The 16,143-nt window shown below is 40.4% G+C and overlaps 1 protein-coding gene across 1 annotated transcript in view; it reads left to right on the top strand.

Annotated features, from left to right (window-relative positions):
- The first annotated feature begins 14,703 nt into the window (after positions 1–14,703).
- HTR2A (5-hydroxytryptamine receptor 2A) overlaps positions 14,704–16,143 on the top strand; it is a 56,226-nt gene continuing 54,786 nt past the window's right edge. Inside the window, exon 1 of the mRNA XM_004433653.3 lies at positions 14,704–15,115. Coding sequence (XP_004433710.1) covers positions 14,704–15,115 — 412 coding nt within the window. The remainder of the gene's footprint in view (positions 15,116–16,143) is intronic.

The raw sequence follows: 16,143 nt of genomic DNA, 5'->3' as shown, positions 1-16,143 counted from the left end.
AGAAATCTACTGTACAGCATAGTGCCTATGGTTAACAATATTGTATTGTACACTTAAATAATTGCTTAAAGGGTAAATATTATGTTAAATGTTCTTAACACAAAAAAGTGATAAGGACGGTAGGAGGAAACTTTTGAAGGTGACAGATATGTTTATGACAGATTGTGGTGAGGGTTTTACAGATATGTACTTATCTCCATGCTCATCAAGCTGTATACGTTAAGTATGTACAGCTTTTGATATGTCAATCATACCTGAGTAAAGTAGTTAAAAAGTATATGTACAGTGTTCTCAAAGAAAATGTGACAAGAATTTTAGGCTAAATGTTGTTCAAGTATGAAGATAGAGAAATGCTTTTGAACTTTTAAGCACTTGGGGAATATAGTTCCGTGAGTCATTTTTGAAGAAACCACTAGAGACCAATCCTAATCAACCAGGAGATAACTAGACAACTATGGCAAAATAGATGCTGGCAGGCATTCATCCCAGAACTGTGGGACTAAGCCTACAACAGACATGGGGTTTATGATTACAAAATAGGATTTAACGTTATAAGCCCCAGAAATGTTTAGAAATGATATAATTAACATAATTGGATGGAAAAGTAGGAAAGAAGGTAAGAAGTAATGTGAGCATGCTGATTTTCCTTTCCTTTATGGACATTATTTAAAACTGATAAATCAGGTATTAAAGGTGTATACTTAAAACTCAGAAGGGCTGGAAAGACCTTGATCGCAGGTACAGCTCTGCACAAGTCCTGGGTGTTAAATTTTCACGGTGCATTAGTAGGTGAAGTATTTTCTCCAAGCACAGTATAGCCTTTGATTTTTCTATATGGCAAATGATCTAGAGAAAGGCACTTGATCTTTGTGGAGAAATTATCTGGAACCAAGTTACTAAAACGCAGGTAAAATGAACATTGATGGAAATGGTAAATGCAGAAAATCTCAAACCATGGGATGAAGATTTCAAGTGGAAATCAGGGTTTTTATTAGTTACTAAGATTGTGGATTCTCCAAATATTGCTACATTTTTAGGCCTTGAAAGTTTATACATAAAAGAAAATTTTATAAATATATCAATATTTCATGAGTAGTTTCATAAATATCTTCATTAGAAAAAATAAGAATTTCATTTTATAGTGAGATGCAAGTTTTATTAGAATAACCATCTGGTGGTTCATAAGATGTAAAGGTGCTAGAGCTGCCAATTTAAAGAACCCTGTGTTAGGTGTGGGGAAAATAGTAATAAGTTGTTGGTGGGAATATAAATTAGCATATTATTTTAGATAGATATTTGGTGATATATTTGAAACTTAGCACTTTCAATCCTAATATGCTATTTAACCTGTTTATCAAGAGACTGGTTAAATGAATTGTGGTATATTCATCAGCAGAATCCTATTGCCTATCTATTTTTTTGAATTCATATATAATTATAACTTTAAAAAATATATATTTAAAATATATATCATCTATATATCACATGTATGCATACATATATGCAAACACTTGCATATGCAAAGAACATATCTGGGAGGACATAAAATATGGAAAGTATTATTGGAAGGGAGATCCTTTTCTACATGGTTTGATTTTTTTACAATATGCATTTATTACTTTATAGGTAAAATTTTTTAAAACCAATTTTAAGACATAGTATCAACTTTGATTTATTTTTATTTGTTTTTGTGGATTCACAGAATCAAGCAATATCAAAATTGGAAAGGACCTAAAAAGACATCAAAGCTAATTCATTCTACAAATGAGTCTCCCCTCTAAAAATTCTTGAAATGCAGTTGTTCAATCTTTCCTTCAACCCCTCTAGTCTGAGAATTCACAAACTCTGGGGCCTAAGTCTTTGTGGTTCTGGTAGGAAGTTCCCTAGAACTAAGTCACTCTGACACAGTCGGAGGAATGAATTCAGGGGCAATGGCCACCACACAAGTATGAATGAACAACTATATCGACTACTGCAGAACACCAAGGAGCAAGGGTACTTCCACGGCAGAAGAAAACTTTTTCTTGGAAGGGGAAGGAAGACACTTCAATACAGACACTGTGTAGCAGCAAGTAGCAAGGGCAGTATTGGACAGACCAACTTCAATTCTCTCTCCACATGAGATTTGACTGACCTCTTTGGTCTAAGACTCCAGAGTCCTTTGTAAATTTGAAGGGATGTGAGGATAGTTATGGGCTTCAAAAGGGAGATATTGGACCTCCTGGTTTGAGGGCAAATAGGAGCTCAACTGATTATTGTTACAAATAAAATATGTGACCATCTTTTTTACTTCAAAATTGTGGATGTCTTAATGGTTATATTAGTATACAACATACAACCTTACCTTGGGCAACAGGGTTGAGCATAATCTGAGGTGCAATATAGAAGAGGAAGAGTAATTTTATCTCTAAGTATAGTATGGCCTTAGGAGAAATTAAATTGAAGTAATATTCTTATCCATTTCAGTAGTTTCTTGGGCCCCACCGGAGGTATTTATAAAAGGCCCTTAGGCGCTTAACGGCCTGAATCATCAGTATCAGTTGGACAGAAGGAATAATAATTTGAATTTTAAAAATGGCCTCATAAAGGTGAAAACTTGACTTTTCTGATATACTGGTATATTCCTGAGGAAGTCAACACTTCATATTCATACGACTGATCTGTAGCTATTGAACTCACTGGAATACATAGAAACCACGTATATAGTCTACCCATTTTATCCTGTAAAAATCCAAGACTTCCTTTCTCCCACACAACCACTCACCACAAAGAAGGGAGAGCTCCTATATGGGTCAAGAGAAAGATCACAACAAGGCTGTAGCGCTAAAAGCTACAGCCTTCATTGAAAGGAGCAAAAAAGTTAAAAATCTATCCTCTGAGAAGTAAGCTGTCATTATTTGCTTTTCAGATGTGTGTATTTCCTCTCACAGGCTGCTTTTCTCATAGTGCTAGTTTGGTAAAATTGGCCCAAAGTGTTTCTTTCCCTTGGAAAGTACGAGACCATCAGTCTCCCCATCCCCCACTGCCACCACACAGAGAAGATGCCCAAGAGGCTGTTAGGCATGCATGTCTCTGACCAGACAAACAGAACCCCCACAACCCATATAGACCAGACTGGTTCACTACATGTCCTAGTTAGGAAGAAGTAAGTTTGCCTAGTGTATTCCTTCAGCACATACCAGACACCTAATAGGGTAGCCGTGCCCACAGTTGGTGCCAGAACAAAATTTGGGATCCTGACCAAATATCTTTGGGATTCAACCAACAGGCAACTGCAAAATTTAAGGATAATTCTTTGGGACTAGCAAAAATATTTTGCCTCAAATAGTTCTGTGCTTTTCTTATAAGAAAGAGGTTATCATCTTGCTCTATAATGAGAATCTAAGTGAGAATATATTCATTTCTCCCAAACCTAGGTCATGCCTGGTAGTAAATTAGGCATTTCAGGAAATACACTAACGTTTTTAGGTCACTGACTGATTGGAGTGCTATTTACCTCCAACGTAAGAATGGAGCAAATGGCCTACTCGTGATCTGAAATAAATGCGATGCCTCTTGAAGCACCAAAGTATGACTCAAGCACCAGAGTAAATCTGACTGAATAAAAACACTTATAGCAAAAAATAGATAAGCCAAATACTACCTCCACTAATAGAGTGGATAGTAATCATTTTACTAGTCTGGGCAGAAATATAGTCCCCATGAAAGCAGTCAGTCATGTTGCCCTGATCTCTCCCCACAGGGATGGGCAAGTGGCAGGACCTAGACTGGCCAATTTGAGTAATCCATTCCCCTAGCTACCACAATTGGTTCAGAGATGGGCATGTGACCCACGTAGGTCCAACCAGGGTCTTCCCTACATGTGATAAAGGAATATCAAAGTTAAATCTTGTTTCACAAGCTGCTATTATGTAAAATCAAAACTGCCAACGGCCATCTTTCCTAGCTACATGAAGGAAGCCATCTGAAGTAGAAGAGAATCAGGTCAACCAAGAGGAAAACAGATTCCAGAAATAAAAATCTCCAGAGATATAGCCAGCATCATTTTAGCCACTAGATCCAGCCATGCCTGAAGTAACTGTTCCATTCCTGGGCTTGTCGATTACATGAAAATTTCCTTTGATGTTTCTTTGACTTGGAATTCTGCCATTAGCCAATAATAATCCTGAATAATACAACTGCTATTCCTAAAAAGAACAAGCTATTTTTTAAAATCTCACCTTGAAGCCAGTGTATCCCAGTCATGGTTAGAATATAAGATCATCCCTGGCTCTCTTTCTATGGCCTTTAATTATTTTTAATGTTTTCAAAATATTTAACATTTAGTTATTTAACTTTAACTTTTAATTTCCCACACAATGAAATACTCTTTGAGCATATGATTCTTAAAAGCTTCATGGTATTTCATTTGGTCTCTCTCCTCCTTGAAATATTTTCTTCTCCTGGCTTCCAGGACACCAGAATCTCTGCTTTACTCCTTCTTCACCACCTCCACTCCAGTCTCCTTTGCTAGTTCTTACTCATTTCCCTCACCTCTAAATCTTGATGTTTCTCCAGATTCAGTCCTTTAACTGCTTCTTTCTCTCCTTAGATACTTGGGAAATCTCATCCTATCTCATGGCGTTCCATACTGTCTATATACGACAATTTCCTAATTTGTATCTGCAGCCTAAACCTCTCCACTCTACTCGAGACCCCTACACTCAACTGTCTTATAGACATAGTTATTTGTTTGTCATAAGACACCTCACGTTTAACATGTCCAAAACTGAGCTGGTATTCACCCAAAACTTACTCCCCCTGAAGCTTTTCCCACTTCAGTTAAGGGCAACTCCATCCTTCCAGTTGCTCAAATCTAAAACCTCAAAGTCATTCTGTCACCTCTTTTTCTCACACGCCATATTCTGTCCCTATCCATCAGCAAGTTCTGTTGGCTTTACCTTCAAAATGTACACAGCATCTGACCATTTCTCACAAACCTGTTACCACTACCCTAGTCCCAGCCACTATCATCTCTCACCCGAAACTAGTGTCCTGCTTCCACTCTACCCCCTACCCACCCCTCATCCCATTCTGTTCTCAATAAAGCAGCCAGAGAGATCAATTTAAATGCACAGCAGAGCATGACATATTATGCCCAAATTAATGGCTTCCCATGTCACTAAGAATAAATGACAAATCCTCTCTATGGCCTATGTAAGGCTAGCCACAGTCTTGACTCCCCCCGACTCACCTCCTTGCTGTTCCACAAACACCTCACTCAGGCCCCTACCTCAAGGCCTTTGTGCAGAGAGAAACTTACTATCTTCTCTATCTAGAACAGTCCTCTCCCACCCTCTATATATCTGCATGGATCATTCCCTCTCCTACTTCAAGTCATTGATCAACTGAAGCTGTCACTGACCACTTAATATTATGAATCCTCTCCAATCCCTATCCCCTTCCCATGCTTCATTTTTCTCCATAACTCTTATCACTTATATCTACTATATAACTAATTTATATCTCCCCCCTCACCACCACATGTTGCTCTTGTACATTTTAACATTTTCAGTGAAACTGCTCTTACCCAGGTCACCAATAAATCCATGTTGCCAAATCCAACGGACTCTTCCGTGCCTTCATGTTAATAGACATCCTACTATTAGACATCTCAGTTGGCCTCTTTCTTGAAACGCTTTTCTCTGTTGGGTTCTATGACATCAGACTCTCCTGGTTGTCTTACCACTTCTCAAAGAGATTTTTTTGCTGAATCCTCTACTTCTTTCAAACCTTTAGAATTTAGAGTATAAATGTCGGCATGCTTGGACCGGGTCTTCTGTTCTTCTCTATTACACTCTTTGCTTTTTAAAGTACTATGATGTGGTAGTAATGGCCCCCAAAGATGCCCATGCCTTAATTCTCCAAACGTGTAAACATGTTACCTTAAATGGAAAGCACAACTTTGCAGATGTGATTAAGGTTAAGGGTCTTGAGATGGAGAGATTAGCCAGGATTTTCCAAGGGGGCCCAATCTAATCACATGAAGTCTTAAAAGTGGAAAATCTTTCTCAGCTGCAGAGAACTAGAGAGATGACAGCATGAGAAGGACTCAACTTCTAGTTTCTGACTTTGAAGATGGAGGAGGGAGCCACAAGCCAAGGAATGCAAATAGCTTCTAGAAGGTAGAAAATAAAGTTAGGTCTAAGCTCCCCTAGACCCTGCAACAAGAATGCAGCCCTGCCAACACCTTGATCTTAGCCCAGTAAGACCCATGTTAGACTTCTAGCAAACTGTGAGATAATAAATTTGTGTTGTTTTAAACCACTAAGTTTATGGTAACTTGTTATGGCAGGAATAGAAAACTAATGCATACAACTTTAAATACAACCTATGTAGGCTGATGGCTCCAAAATGTATACCTCCTGCCCTAACTGCTTCTCTATCTCCTGATTCACATATTCAGCTGCCTTCATACAACTCCTCTTAGATGTCTGTGTTAGAGCCTGCTAATTATCTCCCAATTTCCATTCTTCCTTTCTTACTTAGCAATAGAATCCCTGATCTATAGCTGGACACACAGGCAGCTGGAATAAAGACTACATTTTGTAGACTCTTCTCTCCCTTTGCAGCTAAAGTGACGATGTTTCAACATTCTGGCCAATGGGAATAAGTAGAAGTGTCATGTGTGACACTGCAGGAAGGGGGAAACTTCATCTCTGGCTGAGAATCTAGACAAGGTGTCTGGAGCTCAAGCATCCATCTTGTACCACAAAGCTTCACAATAAGGATGGCACAGTAGCTAGACAGAAGGAGCCTAAGTCCCTGATAAATCAAGTCCTTGTGTCAGCCCTGGACTGACCATCTGCACACTGCATTTATGTAAGAAAAGAAAAACCCTCACTGTCGCTTAATATCTTGTTATCCTGGGATTTTTGTCACATGTAGATAAATTTAATCCTAACTAGGATAATAAAATTAGGATGTTCATGACAGAATTCTTGATTCTGTCCCCAAGACTCAGTCTTTCCAATTTCCATAAATGACACTGTGATCTACCCAGTTGTTCAATCCAAAAACCTATCAGTGATCCTTGATCTTAGATTCCTGTCCTTACTCTCACCCACCAACCTTCCATTCCCACCGCCCCACTCCCAATAAGTCACCAAGTCCTAGTGCTTCTATTTCTAAAATATATCTGTCAATTTCTCTCCATCTCCATTATCACAGCCCTAGTCTGAGCTACTACCATCTCTCACTTCAGTAACTGCAATAACTATTAACTGATTTCCCTGCTTTCATTCCTGTCACCCTCCACCCATTCTCCACATAGCAGCCACAATCATCTTTTTATAACTTAAAGAAATTATGGTATTTAACTCCTTAAAACTCTAAGTCGCTTCCCATTGTACTTGGAATAAAGTCCAGACTGTTTGTCATGGCCCAGAAAGCCTTACATGATGGCTGACTCAGGCTTCGTCTCCCACCAATACCCCCCAACCCCAACTCATTCTTAACAACTCCTCCCCTAAGCTTGGTCCAGCCTCAGGGCCTCCCCACATGCTACTCCTTCTGGGAATCTTCTCTAATTATCTCATCTCAGCTCTGATGCTACCCCCACAAGAGACCCTCCCTGACAATCCTATAAAAAGCTACCCCCCAACCTTAGTCCTCTATATCACAACACCACTTCCCTTCACAGAACTTAAATGATATGTAAATAATTTTATGTACTGTCTCCCCAAACTAAAATTCAAACCTCATAAAGGACTCTGAGCACCATCTGACAACAACACATCTACCAGCTGCCTGCATCTGAACCCATGGATTCTGTCTTCTCTCTCATTATGATGGAGGAACCCCTCCACTCATGTCCTTTGATCCATCCACCCCTTCTCGCCAAATCAAGGACATCATTCCAGCACTTATCTCCTGCCTCTATTGCATTGTCAATTTCTCCCTTTCTACTGGATTATTCCCATCAGTGTAAAAACATGTTACAATTTATCCTATCTTGGAAAAAAGAAAAATCTCTTTGCTTCTTACCTTCTATTACCTCTCCATTACTCTACTGTGTTTTCCAAAAAATATCCTCAAAGTAGTTTATATTCATTATCACTTCTTCTCTTCCCATTTTTTTCTTTAACTCACTGAGTTGGACTTTTATTGCAACCACTCCACTGGAAGAGTTCCAATCAAGGCCACCAAAGGGCTCCATTTTGACAAATTTGATGGTCATTTCTTAGTTCTCATTATACTCAGCCTATTAGGAGCATCTGGCCCAGTTGAGCACTCTGCTCTTTGACAGCCTTTCTTCACCTGACTCCCAGGACACCACTCTCTCTTTGTGTCCCTCCTCACTCACTGGGTGCTCCTTCTCAATCTGCTTGACTGTTTCCTCTACACCTCCCTGACCAGAGTAATCCAGGACTCAGTCCTCGTACCTCCTCCCTTCCATGTCTCCATTCACTCTCTAGATGATCTCACCCCGTTTCAAACTTTACATACCATCAATACGGCACTGACAACCAAGTTTATTCATTGTCTCTAAACCCCATACTCGTGCTTGCTACCACCAACTATTTAAGTGAATGAATTAAAGCAGGAACATTGTCCATCTTCAATGGTTATAGTCAGCACCTAAACAGTGCTTGACACAGCACTCAATTATCTGTTAAATTTATGAATATTGTTAAACACCAATGTGAGAAGATTGAAAAGACAGGTGACAGTCATTAGCTTTTCAAGTAGTTGTTTCTTTTCCCATAAACCAATGGCATACTAGAAGGCAATTCAAGACATTATCTTCCAAGCATGCGGTGGTCAGGAGGTCTGACTCGTTCCAAAAACTGAGAACTGGAGCATCCAAAGGAAGTGATGGATTATATCATTCAGGAAATGATCTGTGGAAATTTGTTCTCATTCTCAGACCATTAGTAAGATGTGGACAGCAGAAATCTCAGGGACATATTCTTAAAGAAGAACATTGAGTAAAAGAACTCAATGCTGTCAATTCAGAACAAAACCAGATACAACCAATTGAGTGGAGGTTAAGCTTGGCACTATCTTGAAAAGTTAAGAAGCCTAAAAAGGACAGACAGAACAAGGATCTAGTCTATGTTCCTTTGAACAAGAAAAAAAATAAATGATTGATTCCCCAAACATCCAGGCCATTTAACAGTGTCTCAGATTCTCAAACTACAATCCATAAAAACACATTTTACTCACAGCAACACGGATGAATGTCACAGACACGGTTGAGCAAAAGAGGCCAGATACAAAATGAGTGTCTACTGCATGTTTTTATTTAAGTGAAGGTCAAAAAAGGGCATGAGGGAACTTTCAGAAGTGATGGAAATGGCAGATATCTTCATTTGAGTGATGATTATACGGGTGTATATATTTGTCAAAACTCATTGAACTATACACTTAAAATCTTAACATTTTAATGAATGCAAAATATAACTTAATTTAAATAAATATAAGTGTCCTGCAATGAGTGTTCTGGGGACTGGAGGGGAGTGTGAAAGATAAACAAATTTCTTCAGTGAAGGATCTCTCATAGCCTCTAATATGCTAATGTGCAATGTAGATCTCTAAAAGGAGGCTATATGATGCAGTATATTCCAGATTTAATTGCTCAAGGAAATTTTTTTTTCCTTCATATATATTAACATCTACAAGGCACTAATGTTTCAGAAGCCCAATAACTTTAGCCTGGACAACATTCAAACAAGGGCTATAAATACTACTCCAGCCATTTAAAAAAAAAAAAATCAACATCTAATTTTAGGCAATCATTTTTTGGTGAATCCCCCAGAATACACTAGTTACAAAATATATCCCTATAGACAGTCCAAGCATTGGAACAATTCTGCCCAAAATAATAAATTTCATTTTGGCGGTGTTGACCTCAAATTCCTTCTGGCCATTATCAGATAGTAAAACCAGTTGTCTATTGAAGAACTCCAAGTTTATGACAAGGAAGCTTTCATTAACACAGACAACATTTATCTTTCTGTTCTAGGACATGCAACTCATCCAGAGGTGGCATCAAGGTATTAAAACACAAGTTAAAAAACAGAAGTCTTATGTTGAGCTCCCCAGGAGCTTGACTCGGAGACAGACGTGTGTGTAGATTTCTGGGGGAAGCTCCGGAACACCTAGGTCACACCTAGGAGAGGAGTGAGGGAAGCAGGACTAGGCAGCAGGAGGAGTTTTAGTTGTGATGTAATCACAACAAAGGCCTCAGCCGGTCCCGTGGGGAGCTCTGAAAACAGGGTGGCTCTCAGGCTTGTCCAGCGTTGAGACAAGGGGGACAGATTTTTACATCCTCACAACAGACCAGTCACAGTATGCTGGCTGCCCTAGGTAAGGGGCATGGCACTGGGCAAGGTGGCCTCTGGCCGAGGGTAATTTTCACAGGAAGGATCAGCTGAGACCCATCAACTACTAACACTTCCAACAGCAGGGGGACTGAGGGCCTCAGTCCTGAAGGGGCAGTTGAGCCACACGCACCAGCGTCCACAACAGTGGCCAATAAACACCCCTTTCACCAAACTCAAAAGGGGTATCTGACCTGCAAGAAACCATTCCTACCAAATCTAACTCTCATGCTATTAAGAGATAAGCTTTAGGGGCTAGCCTGGTGGTGTAGAGGTTAAGTTTGCGCACTCCGATTCGGCAACCTGGGGTTTGCAGGTTCGAATCCCAGGCATGGAACAAGGCACCACTCATCAGACCATGTTGTGGTGGCATCCCACATACAAAATGGAGGAAGATGGGCACAGATGTTAGCTTAGGGACAATCTCCTCAGCAAAAATAGATAAGCTTTAAGTATCAGGAGCCAAGGGCCTAAATTTTGCCCATATTGCTTTGTCCATAACACGTATTCATAAAACTACAATAAAAACTGCAAATAATCTTAGAGGGTTACAGAAAGAATTATTTCACAATATAAACCATACACCAAGAAACTCACTGAGTAGCTTTGCCATGACCGGAAGCCTAGCTTCCAGTTCTTCGAGAAGAATAGCCTGAAAATGTCAGATTTCTCTAAGAACTGTAACATGGCAATCCATAGAACAAAATTTACATCAAAAGCCTTTAGAATAACTTTCCAACACTGGAGTCTTTTTTTAAGTCACATTTCCTCTTGCCTTCTTTAATAAAATTAAATTAGTACCCAATTGGACAAAGTAATGAAAAAAGAGACATTCTAAATTTCTCCCTGATTCTGTTTTTCGATATATGCTAACAATCATATATTTCCTTCAAAATGCATCTACTGAGGATGCCCCACTAGGAGACACCATGCTTGGTATTGAAGGTAGAGGGATTGAATAAGAAGTTCACCATCTAATAAAGACGACAGACATGTGAACAAGTAATTATAAATCGGTCATACATTCATTCGACAAACATATCTAAGCACCAACTATGTGCCCCACTGTGAATAAGATAAACATAATCTTTGCCTTTATGGGGCTCACATGTGATGTGAGAAGCATTAAAAAAGAAGACTGTGGCAGGTGCTATAGTCTTTGCCTTCACAGGGGGAGGAGAGACACAGAACACTTAGTAACAGGAAGCTTAACAACAATAATAACAGCAACTAATCTCTATTGAGTGCTTAAAATGTGCCAGGCACATCTGTAAATTTATTTAACTCTCAAGTCAATCTTTTGAGGTAGGTATTATTATTCCCCATCTACAGATGAGGAAATTAAAGCACAGAGAGATTAAGTAGCTTGATCGAGGTCACACAGGTGGTAAGCGATGGACCTGGGATTCATGGAGGACATACCTTTGGAACTAAGCCTTGAAAACTAAGTAGGAATTTGCCAGATGGACACAGAAAGGGGGGTGGTGAGAGCATTCCAGACACAGGGAGCTGGAAGTACCAACACATAGAAATCGTCAGCAACCAGCAAGATGTCGGCTGCTTGTGAGAGAGTAACAGAGTCCAGGCCTGAGATGTGGGAGAAGTAGGGGGCGGGCAAGGACAGGATTGTGGGCCCCACAAGGGAGAGACTGCAGGAATGTAGGTACAAACTGATGGAAGTGACGTTTGTTTTTTAATAATATCAATGAGAATATTAATAAGAACTAAAATGGCTAACACTCATTAAGAGCATCCTATAAGCCAGACATGGGCTACACGTTTACACACATTACACCTTCTAGCTTCACTAGAGTCCTATAAGGGAGGTATACTATTATCCCATTTTATAAGTGAGAATATGGAGCCTTAAAGGGGGCAACTTCATTGTCCAGGATGCTACTGTTTATTCATTACAGAGCCGGGGTTCAAAACACAGGAGCTGTGACCCCAAAGCCTGTGCTCTCAGCTCCTGCTCCACGGTGCACAGCAATCACCACCCTCCTCTCCACGTGGGGATGCAGAGGGGCAGGAGGATGACAGAAGGGCAGTGAGGACTAAACTCATGCTCCAGCCCAGGAGACACAAGATGCGGCCCTTAACCAAAGAAGTGTGAGCTGTGGGCTGGATCAGAGATTCCAGAAATATGCATACAGAGGTGGCACTGGAGACCAAGTAAGATCTGATGATGAGAACTCAGGAAGAGACATGGATAACAGAGTCCAGGCCTGAGATGTGGGAGCAGCTGTCTGCAGAGATGGCGAGTCCATCCACCAAGAGAATGGGTGGAGACAAGCACTAAGCAGTGGACAGGGGAATAAGAGACAGATGATGCTGAGGTCAAGGTCTCCTAGGCTACAGATGGAAGGGCCCACTGGGCAGGTGGATATTTAGGTCGGGAGCTGAGGAAAATAATCTGCTATGAAGGTACAAGATTTGGCCAACAACATGTTGAAGGCATGAGAGTATTTGAATTTGTCTACGGAGAACGTAAAGAGTAAGAAGATGTAAGGAAACCTAGAAAACCCCAACTATTCAGGAAATAATCCATTTCCTCATCTGTAAAAATAAAGAGATCTGTCTGTGTACAAACATATCTACTTATACCTGCCATATATCTGCCTTCTTTAGAAACCTGAGAATAGGCTTTCTTACAAATAAAGCAGGCTGTCTTTAGTGTTATCTCTGGAAAAACCAACTTATTCTCTTTCACACATGAGGTTTTGAATTACTTCTAGGTGGTATATTTCTGCTAAAGAAAATAAGCTAGTTGAACAGTGTGTGTATTTAATAACAAAGAAAAATAGTACGAATAGTTTAGAGTCATCACCAAAAATCCGCTTGGCCACTCTGAGCCCAAGTCGCCGATGTCAGTAATTCCACTGTAGCCTTTGGATGGAAATACCACATGCTTATAGTGCTCCAAGGATACACCATTTTTTAGCTTTATTTACATGATCTCTTCACCCTTCACCCTAAAAAATATCACGGTGTGGCTCACCTGCCTTAAGAATCTGTACAAAAGGCGATTTCCCCAGTTCCTCTCTTTTTAAAACCAAGGAAAACTTCCCAATGTTAACATGTAGCAAAAAGAGGAAAAAAAAGCCCATTTGGTCCGCCCTCCCTGGCTGCTGCTACCTTGCAGTTTATGACATACAGATAGAGGGAGGTCTGATGAAGTGAACGAGGCAGCCGGCGAGCCGGTCCATTCCCGTGGAAACCACGAGTCCCCTGGTGCCGGCAGCTCTTCCTACTTTCCTGTGCGATCTCTTCTGTGTGACTTTGAGAGGGGCTCATGAATGATTTCTAAATGTGTGCCTCGCTGAGGCGAGCCGCACAGGGAGGGAGTCACCCAGCTGAGTGGGGGCAGAGGAAGCCAGCACGAACCTCGCAGCGCTGGAACTGGCTCGACTCTTAACATGCAGTTTTTGAAGTCAGCAAAACAGAAATCAAATTACTATCCTATTATGCTGGTGGAAGCTCAAGGAGAAAGGACTCTACACCGGCTTTGTTATTCTGCGAGACGCAGCCAGTCACAGAACAGCAAAGTGTGTTTAATGTGTGGACCCTGAAGACAGATGTAAGTTCTTGTGTTCTCATGCGGCTCTATTTTATTGCCATGTAATTTTCTTTCTGGCTTGAAATCATGCTTGGCCAAAATGTAATCATTTCTATGAGAATTTCTAGTGTGGAAAGTTGTCTCTAATCGTTAAGACTTTTTTTTCTTTGATTAACTAAGCAACGTAATACAAGCTGAAATTCCTGACAGCAGCTGTGGCAATTCAGCCTAAGACTGACAGAGCACTATAACCCAAAGTGCATCCACTTACTGTGGCATTAACACTGGATGTATTTTTAATTGACTTTCTTAATGTAGAATGCATACAGCCCCGCTGTTTTGGATTGCATGCTATTTTAATACTGCTGTGGTTCAACTAGTGGGGTGAACATAACCAACAGAAGGAGATAGAGCTCAACAAGATTCCTGGTAGTTAACGGAACTTTTCTTTTTTGGCCAGGATCACATTTTTCTCCCCCGAATGCTCAAAACTCTGCAAGCTCTATGTTAAAAGTTCAGTCTGCTTTTTGGACTTTGCTTTGGAGAAAAAAATGAAACCAAACAGAGAACTCGACTAAAATTGTGAAGGAAGAAAACATAAAGAGCCATTACAGTTCTTTATCTACTACTGCAATAATGGGAGGAAAAAAGCCGACCAGAGGAGCCCAGCATGTCCGCCAGCTTCAGTGTGACAGAGTGTGGGGACACAAAGATGGATGGTGAGCAGAGCCTATAACTTGTCAGTTTTTCTACACTTCATCTGCTACAAGTGCCGGCTGAGAAATGGATATTCTTTGCGAAGAAAACACTTCTTTGAGCTCAACTATGAAATCCTTAATGCAGTTAAATGATGACACAAGGCTCTACAACAATGACTTTAACTCCGGAGACACTAACACTTCGGATGCATTCAACTGGACAGTGGACGCGGAAAATCGAACCAACCTTTCCTGTGAAGGTTGTCTCTCCCCACCGTGCCTCTCCTCACTTCATCTCCAGGAAAAAAACTGGTCTGCTTTGTTGACAGCTGTAGTGATTATTCTAACCATTGCTGGAAACATACTCGTCATCATGGCAGTGTCCCTAGAGAAAAAGCTGCAGAACGCCACCAACTATTTCCTGATGTCACTTGCCATAGCTGATATGCTGCTGGGTTTCCTTGTCATGCCTGTGTCCATGTTAAACATCCTATATGGTGAGTGGCATTAGTTCCCCAGCTGTACCCACAGGGGTAATAAAGAGCATGTCCATGTCATTAGCCAATGAGCTGGGGCTCAGGGGACAAACTAAACACAAGGCTTTGTTTATATATGGGGGTCTACCATGTTATGCTAGTTACTTAAATTTTACTCTTAAGATGGGGCTTCACATATTAAAAAATCAGACAACTGATTATTATCTGTGATCGTTGGAGAGTTTTGTACTTTGAAACACGTACATTTTATGGAGAGCTGATTATGAAGTGTTGTGCTTTAAAACATGTACATCTTACGTAGAAATGATTATAAATGCCCCAGTCCAGTCATAAAGCAATAATTTAGGTGTCATTTTGAATCCACTTGATTTTCACTCCTTTATATTCCCAAATATTCCAGCCTTCAGGTCAGAACAGTTTTATCCTTGTCACACAGTTTTCAGCACTTCTGATGGAGTGGCAAAACCTTCCCAATTACTTTGAAACATTTGCAGAGAGAATATTAGCGATGCAGTGGGTTTAGTGTTAAAATATGCAGAGTCTCCATTAGAATAAATGAATTACACCAATTTTATTTGTTCTCTGCCCAGAGAAGCTAATTTGGAAGTGTGCCTCTGAATTATACCCTCAACTCTTTAAAAATGCATGTGCATAAAATCCTCCAGTCTGGTTTGGAGGAGGGTGGAAAATAAATGGGAAGAGATTAATTTTGCTTTCTTCTCAGAGTTTGAAAGAGTCAAACCTCTCAGCAAGTCAGCAAACACTGGGACGGCTTCAGCGGGAATTAGAATGTGATATTCTTTCCAAGTTATGAGTAATACAGGCAGATTTCTCCTTTTAAAAAGAGAGAATATTGAGACCGCTGACACAGGCACATCAGCAGTCACCCAGAGCTGGAAACAGGTTGTGAGCGCTGTCTTTTAACAGGGATTTTCTGGCCAAGTCTTAGGGGCTAAAAAAAAGATCAACTCAGCCCTGAGGAGCGTGATGGAGGTGAGCAATGGAGAGCAGGTGTGGGTTTGCAGGGG

This window comes from Ceratotherium simum, chromosome 10 (assembly GCF_057802395.1).
Source record: "Ceratotherium simum simum isolate JZ-2026a chromosome 10, ASM5780239v1, whole genome shotgun sequence".
NCBI classification, from domain to species: domain Eukaryota; kingdom Metazoa; phylum Chordata; class Mammalia; order Perissodactyla; family Rhinocerotidae; genus Ceratotherium; species Ceratotherium simum.
Note: the sequence above shows the minus strand (reverse complement) of the source record. Positions and strands in the feature narration are given on the sequence as shown.